General features: G+C 39.1%; 1 protein-coding gene across 2 annotated transcripts in view; it reads right to left on the reverse strand.

Moving 5' to 3' along the window:
- Nucleotides 1–1227: 1227 nt before the first annotated feature.
- Nucleotides 1228–19326, reverse strand: part of NHS (NHS actin remodeling regulator) — a 98107-nt gene continuing 80008 nt past the window's right edge. For both annotated transcript variants that reach the window (XM_006088560.2, XM_006088559.1), the window contains 5 exons: nt 18947–19139; nt 16124–16255; nt 11158–14136; nt 10518–10644; nt 1228–5336 (listed from right to left, as the gene is read on the reverse strand). In XM_006088560.2, coding sequence (XP_006088622.1) covers nt 4727–5336; nt 10518–10644; nt 11158–14136; nt 16124–16255; nt 18947–19139 — 4041 coding nt within the window. In that variant the 3' untranslated portion in view covers nt 1228–4726. The remainder of the gene's footprint in view (nt 5337–10517; nt 10645–11157; nt 14137–16123; nt 16256–18946; nt 19140–19326) is intronic.

Below are 19326 nucleotides of genomic sequence, written 5' to 3' on the forward strand. Positions count from 1 at the left end.
CACGGGATGGTTTGTGGACGCAGCTCTCGGGGATTGTGGAGGCCGCTCTCGGGGGGTTGTGGAGGCAGCTCTCGGGGGGTTGTGGAGGCAGCTCTCTGGGGTTGTGGAGGCAGCTGTCGGGGGTTGTGGAGGCAGCTCTCGGGGATTGTGGAGGCAGCTCTCGGGGATAGTGGAGGCAGCTCTCGGGGGGTTGTGGAGGCAGCTCTCGGGGGGTTGTGGAGGCAGCTCTCTGGGGTTGTGGAGGCAGCTCTCGGGGTTTATGGAGGCAGTTCTCGGGGGGTTGTGGAGGCAGCTCTCTGGGGTTGTGGAGGCAGCTCTCGGGGGGTTGTGGAGGCAGCTCTCTGGGGTTGTGGAGGCAGCTCTCGGGGTTTATGGAGGCAGTTCTCGGGGGGTTGTGGAGGCAGCTCTCTGGGGTTGTGGAGGCAGCTCTCGGGGATGTGGCACTTAGGCTTGTGCCCTCCCACTGTCACTGATTGGTTCTTTGAAGCTTTCTTTGAAACGTAATTCCTCTCCTACCCCTCCCGCTAAGGTCCACATTGACTGGATTCTAAGTGTGCTCATCAGTATTGGAATTTGAGAGGGAGAGGGGCGGGGCCATAGCGATCAACCTTAGTAATTGTGGTTTGGTACAAGTACTGACCTTGGAGCCAAATTTTCTGGGTTGGAATCTCAGCCCCAACATTAGTTACTCTATGACTTTGGGCAAGTCAAGTAACGCTCTGTGCTTTAGTTTCCCTATCTGCAAAATGGGCACAATGTGGGGAGAACATGAGTTGGAGTAAGCAAAGCACCTAGAACACTATCTGGCACATGAATTTGCTATGTAATAAAGATTGCATGACATTATTTAGTGGCATATTGTCTTATATATATCGAGGCTGCCCATCTTGGGAAGAAGGAACAGTGTGGAACAGTCTGAGTACTTATCAGAAGTAAAGGTGAATATTTCAAAGTAAAGCCAGAAATCTTTTCCTAGCCCAGAGAGGGGCTACGGAAAAGTATATCCAACATTGGAAATGTGTTCTTTCTCTTCTCAAATACAAAGCAAGATTTGAGCTCATTGTAGAAGCACTATTATTATTATTATTATTATTATTATTATTATTGTTATTTTGCTCATAGTTTTGCCATAGTAATCTCCCCTCCTTTATGTCCAGTTCCGTATAAAATGCTTGTGTTTGTGAAACCCCAAGAATGCAGTTATATAACAATGAAGAGAGAAACCAATTTAATTGCAGTCACGTTTATTTGCAGTTTCAATACACACTTTCTAGGTAATCAAACTTTCCTGGTACATTTTTTAAAGGGGTTCACAATGAAACTGTCACCATTTTTACTAAAAATAAATACAAGACTTAAAGTGTTGCACAGCTCTAAAATATACAAAGGCTTGAATTGAATGTAAACGTTGAAAACATCTTACAAAAGAAACCATTTTTTTGCAACAATTTAAAAAGTTCATATTTACAAATATTACAAAAATACAAAATGGATGCAAGTCCATAAACCATTGTCTTTTCGGCCAGCATGAATTGGTTCTAGTACCAAAATAGTGACACATCATAGTTTTAAATCTTTTTGTCAGGATCTAGTTTTCTAAGTCAGCCACCACTGCAGCAAATGTACTCACTCACTGACCTTTGGCAAGAGCAAACAGTGTGTTTTGTTTGCTATAACTAGTCCATGTCCTCTACTTAGCCAAAACATAAAAAAAAAAAAATCAAAGAGTAAGGAAAAAAATTCCCCCACACAACATAGACATGTTGTATAAACCTAAAAGCACAAAAAATTAGCATCAGTGCAAACAACAGAAGAAAACTTGGATTGATGTTTTTTGCAATACCTAATGTGTGTACCCTGCTTCAAGATGGCAGTGATGTTGAAGACAGCCTCTAAATCTTGGTTTTATATACTATGTAACAAAGCCATGTAGAATATTCCAGATTACTAAGGAATTCCTTGCTTTTATTTTTTTACTCAGTTTGTTGCTCAATAGTATTTTCCACAGTGAATTTAAAATCTATCTTTATTTGGGGTTTTTTAAATCTATGAAATATAAAATAGAGAAACTCTGCTATAGATTTTTAGAGTAAACAAAATAAGTAAAACTATATTATAAGGGTTAGTTCTGTGATCATTACATATAGAAGGTATCTTATTGCCTCACAATTCAAGTCAATATGTATTTTAAGCTATACATGGTACCATTACTTAAATTAATGTCAATAATTAAAAGGTGACATATTTATTAAAGCCAATTCATGTTTCTATTCAAGATTTAGAATCACTTTTAAAGCCCACATACATTTCTTAACACTTAAAACCCCCCTAACTACACAAAGCCATACTGCAAACGAACTGCTTTTATGAAAATTACAAAAGATAACCTATTGTGACTGGAAATGACTGTTTCTTACCACATTTGTCTAAAAACTTTATTTTTTAAAATTTTGCCAAGTGTACTTTTCAAAGCATGAGAAAAAGATATTCATGTTCCCATGTGGTGTCAAACCATGTTGGTTTTCTTAAGTCATGGGTTCCAATGAGAAATGATGGTACATTTTTTTTCAAACCCCAAACATATTTCTTTTAATAAAAACTATAACATTTCATAAATGTTCAAATGTACCCTTTACCAGGTAGCTTATCTATCCCAGCCCAAGAGCGTGCGTGTGCACGCACGTGCACATGCACACACACATACACATTCTCCCTCCTCTACCCCGCCACCCCCAGCACCCATTTTACATACAAGGATGACAAGAAATTAAGTAACACAATTTGATAGTGAAAACAAATAGTAGAAGCCAGACTTGTTCTTTTTTTCCAGACAAACAAACAAAAAAAAACCCAACAGCAATCAGATTCTCTAATTCTCAATCTGTAACATCTTAGAAAGTGTTTCTTTTGAAATACAGCATCTTCTTAGACCAGGTTTCCCCCTTCATATTGCATGAATGAAATCAAAACCACACCCCCTTTTTTCACACATCCTACTTTCCCAAATACCACTTGCATAAGCTTAAAGCCAGACGCATATCAATTTCTTGGTAACTCTGGTATGTTCTATCATTCTAATTGCATTCTATTCTTTTATAGGCCATATCCCTCCTTAGTTCTCTCCACTTGCTACCTTTTCCCATTCAAAACATATTCTAAATATATAACTACTTATATTTCCGACATTTCAAACATTAACATCAGTTCATGTTAAAATCAGAGGTGTAAAAACTATTTGCAGATTTCAACTTGTAACTACATTTTTTTCCATTTTAAGACAAGAAAATTCAAGTAATTTCAAGTAATTCAGCTTGTTTCCCTGCCTTCATTTTTTATCAGAGCATTTGCTCTGACATTTCCTTTCCCACCCACCACCCCTCCCCTTTTGCCATCAAGCAGATATAGTAAAATCAGACAAAAACTCAGGTGTATGTAGCATTGTGAACCAGAGCTGTCCCCCATTCCCAGCTTAACAGTGAATATAAATAATGCATATACACATACCTATTTCCCAACTACATTGTTCACAGTGTCATTTCTGTTAATTTTTAGGTAGCACAAATCTCATCAGCACAGAGAGAAGCTTCACTGAAAACTCATTGCAGGTATTTACTGATAAATCAACAACTCTGTAGCATGCTTATGTTTTATTTTTGTTAGTTAAAGAACCTGGAACTAATTTCTAGACTGTTTAAGGAGTTTTAAAATTATAGTCATTAGATTATGACTTTTTATGTCTCTGGGAGCCTAATATAAAACATGATCTAAAATTAACTAGTTTTCCCTGCTCATTCTCTTTAAAGCAATTCATTGAAAAATTAAAGTTTAAAGGACACTGTCAAATGCTGTTGTTCAGGGCTTTGTATTGAGAATGATGATTTCTCTCATTGATTAAAAAATCAAAAGCATGCTTTTCATTCTGTTCAAATTACCATATGGCTAATCATAGCCACATGATTATTACTATTAGCTTGTTTGGTGCTGCAATTTGTCACAAAAATAGGTCTGAATTCCTTATTTTAAATTAATCACATTTCAGTATATGACCTCAAGATTTCCTTTATTTCACTAGTTTAAAATTCATATATGAGGTTTATCACGCAGAAATCATATTGGTGGACATTTAAATATGGTAATTAATATGAAAATGGTATTCACAGAATACAATAATTACACTTTATCTGTTATGTTCTATAAACAGTTGGTGTGCAGTAGATAATTGGCCACATGTCCACTTGTCATTGATAAATCTATTTACACATTTTTATCAAAAATATGGTATTTACATGTGTGTAGTTCTTTCTTCTAAATTTTGCTTTAGTTCATTTTAATGTAAAAAAATACCAAACCTCCAGAGTAATTTCATCTTTTTAAGAATTATGACAGTGAGGGTTTTCTTTTCTGAATAGGCAGCTCTGGGAAAATTGTTTTCTAGGTTTCATGAAAAGCAGACATTTTAAAATTCTATATTATCAAAAAGAATGGCATTGAGTAAATCAAACTAAGCTAAAGAAAAATATGAAAGACAGTGCAGCTACTTAAAACATGGAAAATAATCAAGAAAGACCAAACCACCTTCTGTTTCCCCAGCAAATATTTAGGAATTCATTGGTAGTAAGTGATGGTACCCTGTGACATGCTGACTTCTCCCTAGCTTTCTGTTCTATTCCCCCATACTCATAGACTAAGGGTGTTGGCCTTTGATAGCCAGTCTGGCACGGGCTACCTATGTTGAGCTCTGAGAGGATCGGTCATCATGCGGGCTCCCATCGGAATTTTCTGTCTCCCCCTCAGAGATGGCCTGCATGGGCGCATTGTACAGCCTGCAGCGGACACTGTAGCGGCTGCTGCTGGCCACAGGAGGAGCCCGAGAACGTCCAACCCTTGCTGATGCTGAGGTGGCAAAGGTCTTCGAGGAAAATCCTTCTGAATTAACTCGTGGGGAGCATGGAGAGAGTGGGGACAATGCCTCGGCCCCAAGTGTCCCCTGATGGGCCTCATGGGTGCTTTGGGGAGACTCGGCTGTGAGCTCCCCAGGAGGTTTAGGCAGGATGGGACTCTTCAGAATCTCAGTAGCAGACATGCGATAACTGGAATCCGAACGACTGCCTTTCTTGAGGAGTAACAGCTTAAACTCTTCATTGGATGTGTTGGACTTTTTAGCATTTCGGTAGATGAGGCCAGGAGACCTCTGGCTGTTGGCGGTGGTCACATTGCTGTTGGGTGAAGTGACGGAACCAGTGCTGCTACTGCTACTGCTGCCAAGGGAAGCTCTTGATTTGCTTCGAACAGACATGTCCCCAGAATCTTTTCTTCCAAGTACTTTCCTTTTAGACCTTTTAAGAAAAGGAAGAATCTCAGTTCAGTTACATTTTTATGAAACTGAAAGTGTTAAGTCACGTTTACACATCTCCTTAAAGAGAATTTGGGTGCGCCCTATCTGATTGGATACTATGTATTAGGGCTGTGGAGATGAGGAGTAGGATACAGTCCTTACCCTTGTAGCACTTACAGCTGGAGGGAAATTATCTGATAACCATTGGACACAAATTAGATTTTGGAAATGACTATTTCAAATAATGACTAATGTGGAGGCTAGAGGTTCCAGAGGAGGACTTATTGGGATATTTTAGTATAAGAAAATACTGCTGTCTGACTCTTGGTTAGAGTGTAGACAGTGAAGAAGTGTAGCTTTCTTTTATTAAATCTCTCTCTCCAATACAGACAAAATGCTTTGATATTTGATATTCCAATGAATACCAGAAGAGCAAAGTAGATGGAACTGTGGATGAGACAGGTTTAGCTATAGGTTGCTGGTTTACAGGCTTGGGTGATGGATATGTGTGTCTGTGTGTGTGTGGAGGGGGGAGGGAAGGTCTTGTGTGCATTATACTATTCGATCTGCTTTTTAAATTAAAAAATTTTTACATGACTTTTTAAAGTAAGTTAATCCATTCTGGGGCTGCAAGTAACATTATCCATAGCTGCTTAGGAACATCAACAGTGTATTAATCAATGAACCAACTTTCTATAAGGAGCTGAAAACCTAGACCACATCTGGATCTCTTAAAGCTTTGTACACTGTAAGTTATCAAGAAAACAAAACCATTCTTAAGAAGATACAAATAAATGGGTGCATATATTGTGCTAATGGACAGGAAGGATTAACTTCTTTAAAATGTACTCACCCAGCCAGCCTGGTTCAGTGGTTGAGTGTCAACTTATCAACCAGGATGTCATGGTTCCATTCCCAGTCAGACACATGCCCAAGTTGCAGTCTCAATCCCCAGTGTGGGGAGTGCAGGAGGCAGCCAATAAATGATTTTCTCTTATAATTGATGTTTCTTTCTCTCTCTCCCTCTCCCATCCTCTATGAAATCAATAAAAAATATTTTTTAAAAAATGTCCTGGCCAGTGTTTCTAAGTCATTAGAGAATTGGCCCCATGCACAGAAGGGTTGCCAGTTCAATTCCCAGTTAAGGGCAAGTACATGGGTTGCAGGTTTGATCCCCAGCCCAGGTCAAGGTGCATGTGGGAGGCAACCAATTGATGTGTCTCTCTCTCTCTCTCTCTCTCTCTCTCTCTCTCTCCCTCTCTCCCTCTCTCTCTCCCTTCCCTTCCTCCACACTCTCTGAAAAAAAAATCAATGGGAAAAATATCCTCAGGTGAGGATTAATAACAACAAAAGTTGTCCATACTACCCCAAGCAATCTATAGGTCCAATGCAATCCCTATCAAAATACCAGTGGCATTTTTCACAGAACTGGAACAAATAATCCAAAATTTTATATGGAATCACAAAAGACCCCCAAATAGAAACAGCAATCTTGAAAAAGAAGAACTAAGTTGGAGGTATCACACTATCTGATAGCAAGCTATTCTATAACTCTATAGTAATCAAAACAACATGGTACCGGCATAAACAGAAACAGAGATCAATGGAACATAATAGAGAGCCCAGAAACAAACCCACACCTAAATGCTCAATTAATCTATGGCAGAGGAGACAAGAATATACAATGGGGTAAAGACAGTCTTTTCAATAAATGGTGTTGGGAAAACTGGACAGATAGATACAAAAAAAATGAAACTAGACTACCTTCACACCATATACAAAAATAAACTCAAAATGGATTAAAGACTTAAATATGCGACCTCAAACCATGAAATTCCTAGAAGAAAACATAAACAGCAAACTCCCTGATTTGCTCTTGAAAGGAAACCATCAACAAAACAGACAACCTACGGAATGGGAGAAGATATTCTCCAATGATACATCTGATAAGGGGTTAATATGCAAAATTTACAAAGAACTCATACAACTTAATACCAAAACAATAAACAATCCAATTTAAAAAATGGGTAGAGGGCTTGAATATACATTTATCCAAGGAGGACATAATGATGGCCAATAGACTTATGAAAAGATACTCAACGTCACTAATCATCGGAGAAATGCAAATTAAAACCACAATGAGATAACACCTCACACCTGTCAGAATGACCACCATCAATAAATCAGTAAACAAGTGTTGGTAAGGATGTGGAAAAAAGGGAACCCTCATGCACTGCAAATTGGAATTTTGGGATTGGTGCAGCCCCTATGGAAAACAGTGTGGGCATTCCTCAGAGAATTAAAAATAGAACTACCTTATGACCCAGCAATTCCACTTCTGAGTGTTTATCTGAAGAAATCCAAAGCACGATTTTGAAAAGATATACACATCGCTATGTTCATTGCAATGTTATTTACAATAGCCAAGATATGGAAGTAACCTAAATGCCCATCAATAGACAAGTGTATAAAAAAGCTGTGGTACATATATGCAATAGAAAATTACTTGACCATAAAAAAGAATGACACATTACCATTTGCGATAATATGGATGGAACTATAGGATATTATGCTAAGTGATATTAGTCAGACAGAGAAAGACAAATGCCATACGATTTCACTTATATGTGGAATCTAAAGAACAAAATAAATGAACAAACAAAACAGAAACAGACTCATATACAGAAAACAACCTGATGATTTCCAGATGTAAGGGAGACTGGGGAGCTGAGTGAAAATGTGAAAGGATTAAGAAGTACAGACTCACAGTTAGAAAATAGTCATGGGAATGTAAATTACAACATAGGTAATATAGTCAATAATACTGTAATAACTCCGTATGGTGCTAGGTGGGTACTAGATTTATCAAAGGGTCACTTCATAAGTTACGTAAATGTCTAACCACTATGCTGCACTCCTGAAACTAATATAATATTGAATGTTAACTGTAATTGAAAAAATAAAAAAAAGCCTGGCCATTGTGGCTCTGTGGTTGAGTGAAGGTCAACCTATGAACCAGGAGGTCAAGATTCGATTCCCGGTCAGGGCACATGCTTGATCCCCAGTAAGGGGTGTGCAGGAGACAGCTAATCAATGATTCTCTTTCATCATTGATGTTTCTCTCTCTCTCTCCCCCTCTCCCTTCCTCTCTGAAATCAATAAAAATATATTTTAAAAGAAAGAAAAAATATAAAATACACAAGTTAGAATATAATATGTTTATTATACATGGGAAAAATATGAAGGAATAGACTCCAAATTTAATGGCAGTTATCTTAGAATGACTGGATTTCTATTTCTGTGTTAAATATTTCTTTCAAGTTTGAATTGCATTGCATTCGCAAGAAGAACAAGGAAATATTCAAAAAATACTTTCCCTTCAAGAAAACAACACAAAATTGTTCTTGTCACTGTGCTGCACATACATACTTACATACTAAACAAATGCTAACCTAGATTTAAAAAACTTAGTAAGTCTACCAAACCTAGGTACCCATCATATTTATCTTGATAAGTAGAGCAGTGTACATTCTGTGAATCTTCAGCATGAGTGAGCTCATTGATAAGTATTCTAGAAATCCATAGGGTAGAGAAAATGTCAGTTTTGCAATTAGAGACCAGCCTTATTTGGGTTCACTGAAACCTTTGTGGTTGTTATCTTGTGTATGCCAGTGTCCAGTACTCCAATAGGGTAGGAGTTTCAAGCTAACATTTACTTTAGCATCTATTATATTCTAGATACTAAAATGTTATTTTTATCATCAAAACTGAGAATTTGAAGTCTAATTCTATCCATTTCCAGTAAGGGAATAGATAAGTACAGAGGTTTTAACTGACTGAAGACTGGATAAGAAGTGGCAGCACTGGGATTCAATTCCAGGTGTTTTTTTTTACTCCACTACTTACTTTATGTCCACTATTCCAGACACTAGCATTTGGTTCTTTGGGGTAAGAGTTTGGCTCTTTAACTTACATAGCATCTTAGTAACTTGTCCTAAGGTTGAAGATAAAGTGGGGTGAGAGGAATATAATTGGAGCTTAGACTACACACAGGGCCAAAGAAAAATAAACTAATGACTCTTCACACTCTGAATGGAGAAGTGTGCCTGCTAGGGTATACACAGAAGGCATTTCTGATTGACTCCTTTCAAAAAGTTGTTAAAGAGTTGGTTCCTTCTTTATAAGAGAATCACACCAAGAGAAAACCCAAGTTCCCTTAAAAAAGTAGAATTCTGGGTGATACAATGGTAAGCTGCTTGCAACAACTTGCTTCAAAAAGTATTACTTCATGAAGTAGAAAAGATAGTCCGCAAGATTTTTCCCTTGGGAATCCCATATAAGTCACTGAGGCCTAGTGGGAGAAAGCAGTCAGTTATGAAAGGAGTAGGCACACTATGATTGGGTAGCTCAGTCTCATATTGGTTTAGTTTCCAAAGGTTAGTTCCTGTTCTGTTCTTCAGTCACAGGTTGTAAGTATTCTTGCCAATACGGGCACTGACCACAAGGATGCAGGGGAAGGATGAGAGAATGTGAAAGGGCAGCATGGACACAACACTGTCCTAAATAGCAGCTTAGAGGACATCCCCTGTTCAGGGGATATGGAGCATTCATTTTAGAGAAGGCCAGTGTTATTAAAGAAATTTAAGTTTTAGGAAGAGAGGGAAAAGGGGAGCAGTGGTTAGTTGTTCTGAGCTATGATATGAGTAGGTTTTAAACACTGTTGTCTCAAATTTGGGGCTCTGTTTAGTGAATTAACTTACAATTTATCTCTGTTTATATAGGATTACAGCTTTGAGCATATTTTTTAGAAAAGATATTATTTAAAACCAGAGATTGCACTAGAGTTTGAGATTTCACTCTAAGTTACTTAGCCACAAATAGTTTCAAAATAAAAACTTGTTCCAGAATATCTTTCCTAGGGAAAACAAACAGACAAAAACACCTTTCCTCAGCATTTCTTATGAAAGTCTCTCAATTGAAGTCAATCTAACGATATATAAAGACTCATATTTCCCAACTTAAATACAAGTCTATCAATTTGATTTGGAAAAATATTTCTTTGCTGGATTTATTGGGGTTTTTTGTTGTTGTTGTTAAATGTACTACAACTACACAAGGCTTTCCCATTATTTGCATTTGATGAGAAGTACCATAAGAAGCAAAACCTTTCATATTGTCTCACCTGTGAATGACTGCAAATAAATCCTCAGTTGTTCGAGGTTTGTTTGGAGATACAAACACACCTTCCACTTCAGTCTGAGAGTCTTCATTAAGTGGTGAAATCATAGAGTCATCACTTGGTGATGATTCTTAAATTAAGAACAAAAGCATCTTTAGGAGAAAGTTACTGCATACTGCTGTGCTTCGCTGACTCAAGGAAAAAGTAACCTTACTGACATTTTTTAAATGAGAGCTATATCTGTCACTCCTTAATCCATCAATAGTAAAAGCTTTTATCTCAATTGTCTTAATAAGGGAAAAGAAAGCCCTAGCCGGTTTGGCTCAGTGGATAGAGTGTCAGCCTGCGGACTGAGGGATCCCGAGTTCGATTCCAGTCAAGGGCACATGCCTGGGTTGCGGGCTTGATCCCCAGTAGGGGACATGCAGGAGGCAGCCGATCAATGATTCTTTCTCATCATTGATGTTTCTATCTTTCTCTCCTCACTTCCTCTCTGAAATCAATAAAGAAATATATTTAAAAATAAGGGAAAAGAAATAATGGAGGGATCCCAACACACAGGGTTGTACCACATTATGGGGAATATAAGAAAGAAAAAATTCAGGAAGTACCATGAGACTCCTTTTCATAGGGACAAACTGACCTTTCAATGAAACCTCATCCATACTTCCTTGGGTCTCCTCTGCTCCGCTGTTATCAGAGGCACTTTTGGCTGAAATACCTGAAGCAATATTTTCCTGCTCTGAACATTTTTCAGGGCATGAATTTACAGTTGATAGCTCTGCTTCATAGCTGATATTCCCAGGCACTTTGTCATGGTAGCGGCTCATCCCAAGTTGATGCTTAAGTTGATTGCTTATGTCTGTGGCTCTAGTTGGTGAATTTGATTGAGATGTGAGCACATCCACGGACTCAGGATGTACAACTTCCTCCTGCTCTACAGAGGATGCCTTCTGGACCTGTGCAAGGATTCCATCTGGACCAGCTCCATATTGTAGTAGTTTACCATCCAAATCATTTGAGCGGGCAGCAGAGACCCTTTGAAATCCTTCTTTGGGAAAGTCACAATTTTTACTTGGTGTGTTTTCTGGAATAGGCTCACTCTCCATATGTATTTGGTCTTTTATGGCACTTGAATCTAGAAGATTGCTACCAGCTGAGGTTACTGTTTCTGGATCACAATGATTCTTTACATCAAAAGCATGTTTTTTTCCTAACTGTAGTTTATCTGGTCCCATCTCAACTGAAGAGGAGTCAAAAAAGGACAATATGGTGTCTTCAGTGGAGTACTGACGTGATATTGATTTCTTAGCTGTTTGTGGCCTAATCTTACCTGGAGATAGAGCAGCCATTGTGAGAGTGCTTTGCTCTAAGTAGGGGTGTTCCATATTATTGCCTTCTTTTTGCTTAATTTCTTCAGACTTGCTGATGGACCTAAGGTTAACAGATCTCAGGACTGTTGGTGTAATTGCAAGGGATGGTGGAGGATTTGACCTCAGTGTTTCCCCTACTGTATTCTGCTTATTATGACTAAAAACATGCAATGGGTTACGGTGGTGGAATGGTTTATTCAAGACATGAAGAGCACTTAGGTCAAGATGGGTAGGAGGTATAATTGGAAGTTCAAGGTCTTTACTTAGCGATAGAGCTCCATCTTTTAAAGAAGGTTGCTGTAGTGAGGATTTCCTTTCTGGGACTTTCGGTTTTCTTTTGCTACCTCCAGGAGACAATGGACCAGAAAAGAAAGCTGTAGGGAAAGAGGATGTTGGTGTTTCAGACTGGCTTGAGTAGCCACTTGATGGAGATGCCAAGCCAGCCAACTTTTCTGGTGAAGCCAGTTTAAACTCATTGTCAACAGAAGGAAGGGATGGAGTCGTGGCTCTTGATTCTGACTGGGATGTTTGGGATTCAGAGCTCTCTGGAGATTTGATGCATTCAATAACTGTGGTACCCGTAGCAGTGCTTGAATTAGATAAAGATCTGTAGGGATCATTTGTTTTCAAGTCATTTAGAAGCCAGAGGTCTGCATAGTGAGTTGATTCAGCACCTTCGTCTTTGAATGGTGGAATATCTGAAGTGTCTAACTGAGGTTCTTTACTACCATGTTCATCCTGGTTAATCCAGGAAGGTTCTTGCTTGGTGGAAATATTGGTATTTTCCATTTGAGAAGGCGTGTTGGAGAAATCAAGAGGCAACTTCATTTCCCTGGAACTGTGAGGCAGGAGCTGGCCACTGCTAATCTTTGGTTCTTTCTTTTCAGAAATGTCTGCATTTCCATCGAATTTCCTCAATGATGAGCTCCTTTTAGGTGGGGTCGGCTTTGCCTTTGGTTTCCTGAAAGAGATGCTTGGTCTCCCCTGCCTCCTGTGATCTAAGTAGTCCTGCCAGGCACAGTCTGGAAGGGTAGGAGGAGCTCCAATGCCCTGGCCATTCTCTGGGCTCAGGGCTGCATAGTGGCAGACATAATTCTTACTACCTTTGAGACCACAGTCAAAGTGCATGGAGGTGTAGTATCCTTCTGTATCCACTGAAAAGTGAGAGCTAGTGTCAGCTTTGTCTGATGGAGACTTTTCCAGAAAGCTGTCATATGTGGCCATGCTTGTGAAGCTTGGACAGCCCAAGCTGTCTGCCTTGGGGCGCTCAGGACTAAAATCATGGTGGCAGGAGGCATCGTGATGGTGGTGTAGGTAATTCCACTCACTGTCACTTGTGTTGCTATTATTGGGGTCATCCAGGAGATCTGCCACAGTGGAGGTAAAGGAGTTTGCCCGGTGGCCTCTCACTTTATCCAAGTGGTCATTGTACTGCTCTGTCACGAAGACACTGGCATCCTCATTAGCATGAGGGGCTGTGTTTAGTGACAACTCTGAATCACAGTGTGAAGAACCAGTGAGGGGGGGAGAAGCTGCAGGAGGGATTGTCTCTGAGGTCTGTGAGGGGCATGTGGAGCTGCTCCCACTCCAGTTGCCACTGGATGACTGGTGGTCGTCTTTCTGGTCCATGTGGCTGCTGAGGAGGACACCAGCCGTGGAGATGCAGTGGATGGGGCTCCCAAAGGTGTCTGAGTTGGAGGAGATGTCACAACTTCCAGAGTCAGCAGCCATTCGGGACAGACGTGACCTCCCTCTCTCACTTAACTTGTGCTGGGGGCTGTGGAGATGTTGAGAACAGGCCAGATCCAAAGCAGGCTGGTGTTCCTGGGCACTTGGGCTGCTGGGGGCCTCACTGCAATCATTAGGGATTCTTTCTTGATCACCCACAAAAGGCTCTCCCTCTTCATATGCTGAGGGTTTAAGACCAACTTTGGGCTCACCATCTCCACCTCTATTGCCCTCTCGGGGAAGGCTCCGAGATCTTGTGCGGCTACTCACTGCAGTTGTAAACATGGCATCACCTTTGTCTGCCAATGCAGAAATGTTGCCTGCCGAATGTGAAAGAGAAGCTGCAATACTTTGACCCCTTTGAGCTCTGATTCTCCTTCTGGATGGAGCAGCAATCAAAATGTCCTCAGTTTGGCACTCAGAGTCCCTGGTTCCAGACCTCCTATTGACAGTGTTGGAAGGGTCTGGATTTGTGTGCACAATCACATTCCTTTCTCTGGCCACGGGTGATTCATCCGAGTCTAGGGCACATGGAAAGCATAGTGAGATATTTTTTTCAACAGCATACTAAAAGACATTCTGAGAAATACCCACAAATCTGGGTGCTGGCATGTGCATGTTGGAGCTTTTTCCTAAAGACAATATCAGCATAAAAAATTAGTAGGCCTGGACAGTATGGATCAGTTGGTTGGAGCATCATCCCATGCACTGAAAAGTTGCTGGTTCAATTGCCGCTCAGGGCACATACCTAAATTGTGGGTTCAATTCCCAGTGAGGGGGAGTATGGAAGGCAAATGTTGATGTTTCTCTCATACATGGATTTTTTCTCTCTCTCTCCCTCCCCCCCTCTCTCTAAAATCAGTAAAACATATCCTTGGGTGAGGATTAAAATAAAAATAGAAAGTTAAAATGCTTTGGGGAATCTCTGTCTCTGCCACCCCTCTCTCTAGATATAATTATAGATTATTAGATAGATTTAGATACAGATATACACACACTATATATATGTATGTAGTATATATATATACTAAGATAAGATATACTTTTAGATCTTTTGTTAATTCTCTTTCTTCAATATCAAATTACTTTGTCCCAAATTACTTTGTCTTTTTTTTTTCAAACTAAAGTCCATTTTATCTTCTTGGCCACTATTCATTTTTTTATTTTTTAATATAAACATAATGAAATAAAATATTAGAATTCACTATCCTATGTAATAAAAGCCTAATATGGCAAGTGTCTGGTCGTTGGTTGTCTGTTCAACCAATCAAAGTGTAATATGCTAATGATATGCTAAGGCTGCTAAACAGCTTGCTATGATGTTCACTGACCACCAGGGGGCAGATGCTCCAACCAGTAGGTTAGCTTGCTGCTGAGGTCCAGGCGATTGGAACTGAGCGAGACAGGCTGGACATACCCTGGAGTCCTCCTGCGGTCCCTCCCCGGCTGGCCAACCTCCCACATCCCTCCCCGGCCCAATTGTGCACCAGTGGGGTCCCTAGGCCTGGCCTGCACCTTCTCGCAATCCAGAACCCCTCAGGGGATGTCGGAGAGCCAGTTTTGGCCCGATCCTGCAGGCCAGGCCAAGGGACCACACTGGTGCATGAATCCGTGCACTGGGCCTCTAGTAAGAAATAAAAGTCTTATTTACAAGGGATGATACACTAATCTTATATAACAAAAGCCTAATATGCAAGTGTCTGACCATTTCTTTGACAGTTTGACCAGTCGCTATGATGTGCACTGATCACTAGAGGGCAGATGCTCTGACCAGTAGGTTAGCTTGCTGCTGGAGTTTGGCCAATTGGGACTGGGCAAGAAGGGCTGGACAAGCCCTGGAGCCCTCCTGAAGTCCCTCCCTGGCCCTGGTCATGCACTGGTGGGGTCCCTCGGTCTGGCCTTTGCCCTCTCACAATCTGGAACCCCTCGGGGGATGTCTGCAGGCCAGGCCGAGGGACCCCACCAGTGCACAAATCTGTGCACCAGGCCTCTAGTAATAAACATATGAAGAGATATCCTAAACACATTGAACAGAAAACAATAGGAAAAATGTCATCAAGAATATCATGTTATCATTATTCAATATTTAATTGAGTATCCTTGAAATTCACCTTTTTAATTATTAATGTCATAAAAGCATCTCTTCAAATAAAGGTATACTTTTTAAAATGAATCTTCATTGAACCTTGTTACTTTATTTATAATTTCCGCCTTAATAAAGCTTTTAAAAATTAGCAAAACTAACTGAAATATAATTTCAACCATAAGACCTGAATGTATATGCCTAAATCTATAAGGTCAAACCTTCTCAGTCAAAAAACAGAGACTTAAAATGCCATACCACCTGGCTTGCTGAACACAGGACAAATAAAAATCTTTTCAAAACCTTTACAAGTTACAGGGTTGATTTTTTCAAAGGAAGCTGATTAAAAGTTAGGTGGTTTCTATTTCATCTCCTTAAAATCAGCACCCAACAGAATGTTAACCATTAATAGTTTTATACCACACCTATTTCTTGTTGGACTCTTCTAGGGATACCAGAGATGGTTTTCCTCCTCCTCAGTTTTCGTCTCCGCTGTAGTACAGATTGTGAATGAACAAGAGAGCAGCGTATACTAGCTTCTCTGTCAAAACCAACTCCTGCAACCCACAAATAAATCTCATTAGCCTTTAGAAATTGCAAACACATTTTCATTTGCTTGGAACACAGTGATATTTATTGAAGTAAAGGAAGAATTTGAATTAAGCCTATAAACAAATATAAGGGAGCCCTTATTCAGCTCTTATTTAAATTATGCTGCAGTACATTAAGCTTTACTTCTGAATGCAGCTCTCCACAACAGCTTGAACTGCCAAAATTAACAAGAAAAGTAGGAAAATCAAAAGTAAAAGGACAAAAAAATAACATCAAAGAATAACCCTCATATACAAATGATGCTTTAAGGACTTAAACCTTTAGTTACTACTATTTACTGGTCTATTTCTGGGCTTTCTGAATCTGATATCTATACATAGTAGATCCAGAGCCAAGATGTTAACCCAAATTAGTTCAGCTAACATATCCTGACCCTTTTCTTCATTAAGTGCATCTTTGTATTTTTCCTCTGTACCCACTATGTCCACCCCCTAAAACACACACATGCTGAGAGGAAACAACAGCCTAGAGATTTGTTTTTTAAATCATCATGTATAGTATATCAACATATGTGTAACTCCATCTATTGAAAAAAATCTGCATTATTAACTGTTACACCTAGTAACTGTCTACTTTCTTCTACAGACTGAAATGGACACTTTTTGGTTTAGCACCAGTGTCTTATCACTATATAATAAAAATACAAGGCAGTCCTCAGTTCTGTACTTAAGTGGATCAACTATAAATAAAGCTGGAATTCCCAATATTTACAATGTGTCTGTTTGCTTTAGTAAATACAGGGGGCAGACCATGATACCTGTTAGTTTCTCTATCCATAACCACATTATTGACATAGTATATGCATTCCTATCCAATCTAGAACACTGAGGAAGGAGGTAAAAACTTAAACTCCTCTGGCATAGGTATGCACCATGTATTTTTCAGAGTGAGCTTTGCCTCAGGAAGCCATGATAACAAAAGTGCTTTGGAATTTGATTGTCTCATCATTTATCCTGATTGTTAAGTATGGGGCAGGATGGCATGTTAAACCTTGTTGAGCTATATAATGAAGCAGTTTGAGTTTTGCTTAGCATCACAGTGACAACAGTTTCTAGAGCTCACTTTGAAAAATCTGTATGAGATATCACATGATGAATAATTACAATATTATTGGAGAATTTTTACTAATGGAATTTTTCTTTCTTAATTCCAAACAAAAATTAAAATCCTTCATTCTAATCATAATAATTATAGGACACAGAGCATACAGACACAGACACTTTGTGTTATATGGGCATAATCAACAACTTGCTCAGTAAAGCTCTTGAAATCAACAGATAATCTAGACTTTAGTCTGAGCATTCCTGAAATAAAGCAGAAGGAAAGATCTTCCCCTTTCCTGAATCACAAGACCCATAATCAGAACTAAATTTGAAAACAAGATTTTACTTACAGTGCCATGAAGAAAGCAGGTGCTGCTAATAATCAGATGTCCCCAGAACTGAAAGTTAGTTTATGAGGATGCCAAAGTGATCCATTTGACAGCTGAACTCCCCTAATCCATCCCATTTAGATCATGGGGATCAGATACATATTCTGAGAATAATTTATTCTATAAGTTGAATAGGTCATGAAGAAAATGAACCACCAGCTCACAGTCAGCTCACCAACTAGTACTCCTTTTTTATTTCAAGAAGGAAATAACTATGCCAAATAGAAGGTCATCATTTGATCCCCACTTTATGTGAGAGAAATTTGAGTGGGGTTAATAATAGCTGTGTCCAATTTCATCTCACATAACATGCAATCTGTAGTCATTTGGTATAAGGATGAACAATCCGTCATAATATGGCCATTTTGAAATTTTCAATATATAAATAAGTTAAAATATAACTATTAGAGAAGTTTCAAGAAAGCCCAATAAATAGGTCATTTAATTCCCATCTTTGAAAGTTAGAATATTTTATAACATTATTTTACTTACAAAGATTACCAGATCCAATTCTGGAATTTACAATTGCTGCCAATAAACTTTTCCAGAAAAGCCCGGACAGGCTTGCGTTCAACCTAGAGTCTAGACTAATATTCACACTCTCAATACACAGGAGGAGGAAAGCAGAATGCACAGAAGACAGGCTTTCTGGCTTTAGAGTAGAATTCAGCTTTCATCTATGAATCCATATATTTTTAGGTAAAAAAAATCCCTAAAATCGCTTCAGAATTCTAAACAATCTTTTAAACAAGCCTATCTTCATCCAAGGAAGCATGCAAACAGATTTTATACTTGGTCTACAGGATCATTACTTGCAGTTTTAGGAACTCAGGGTTTGCTGTTTTTTGTTGTTGTTGTTGTTTTTCCTGCTGTGCCATGGGTCATTATAATATGATTAATCACTACTGCTTTCTCCATTATTTCAGTCAGCTATGGCCAAAGAACTATTTGGTGAATTTTTGTTTCCAAAACGAAACTGTTAATCATTTACATAACAAGGGGCCCAGTGAAACATATAAAAATTGATGTTCAAAACCTGACAAAAGCATATTGAACATCTTCTGAGTTGTATTCTATTAAAAAGGTATTACTTGTTCACAAAGCAGTATTCTTAATTAGTACCCCCAGTAGCACATGTTTTGAACACATTTACTACACAGAATATTCTGACCCAACTGCCCCTAAGAAAAGAACAGAACAATACCAGTGACATTGATGGGAATAATGCAAGAAGAAATCACTTGAGCATCTTGTTTCATCTTCTCCTCTGGTGTCGGGAGAGGTAGTGCTTTGCTCCAGTTGGTCTGCTTGTCCAGTGTGGAGGGGATATTGTGTACTGGGTTTTTCGGCCTCTGTCCTAACATGACATCTGTATCTTCATCCTCCGGGGGATGGGACTGCAAATGTAGTACATTGGGACTTAACCATCAAGGTTTATATATAATCACACATATAAGGAATTTCACAGTTTAGTTAAGAAAGATTTGGTCAGAAATAAGCTTTTAGGTCAAAGGAAGAATTCATATAAATAGTAAACACAACTAATTGAAAGTTATAATTTTAATAATAAAGTGACACAAGAGG

Source organism: Myotis lucifugus, unplaced genomic scaffold (genome assembly GCF_000147115.1).
Source record: "Myotis lucifugus unplaced genomic scaffold, Myoluc2.0 scaffold_49, whole genome shotgun sequence".
Classification (NCBI taxonomy): domain Eukaryota; kingdom Metazoa; phylum Chordata; class Mammalia; order Chiroptera; family Vespertilionidae; genus Myotis; species Myotis lucifugus.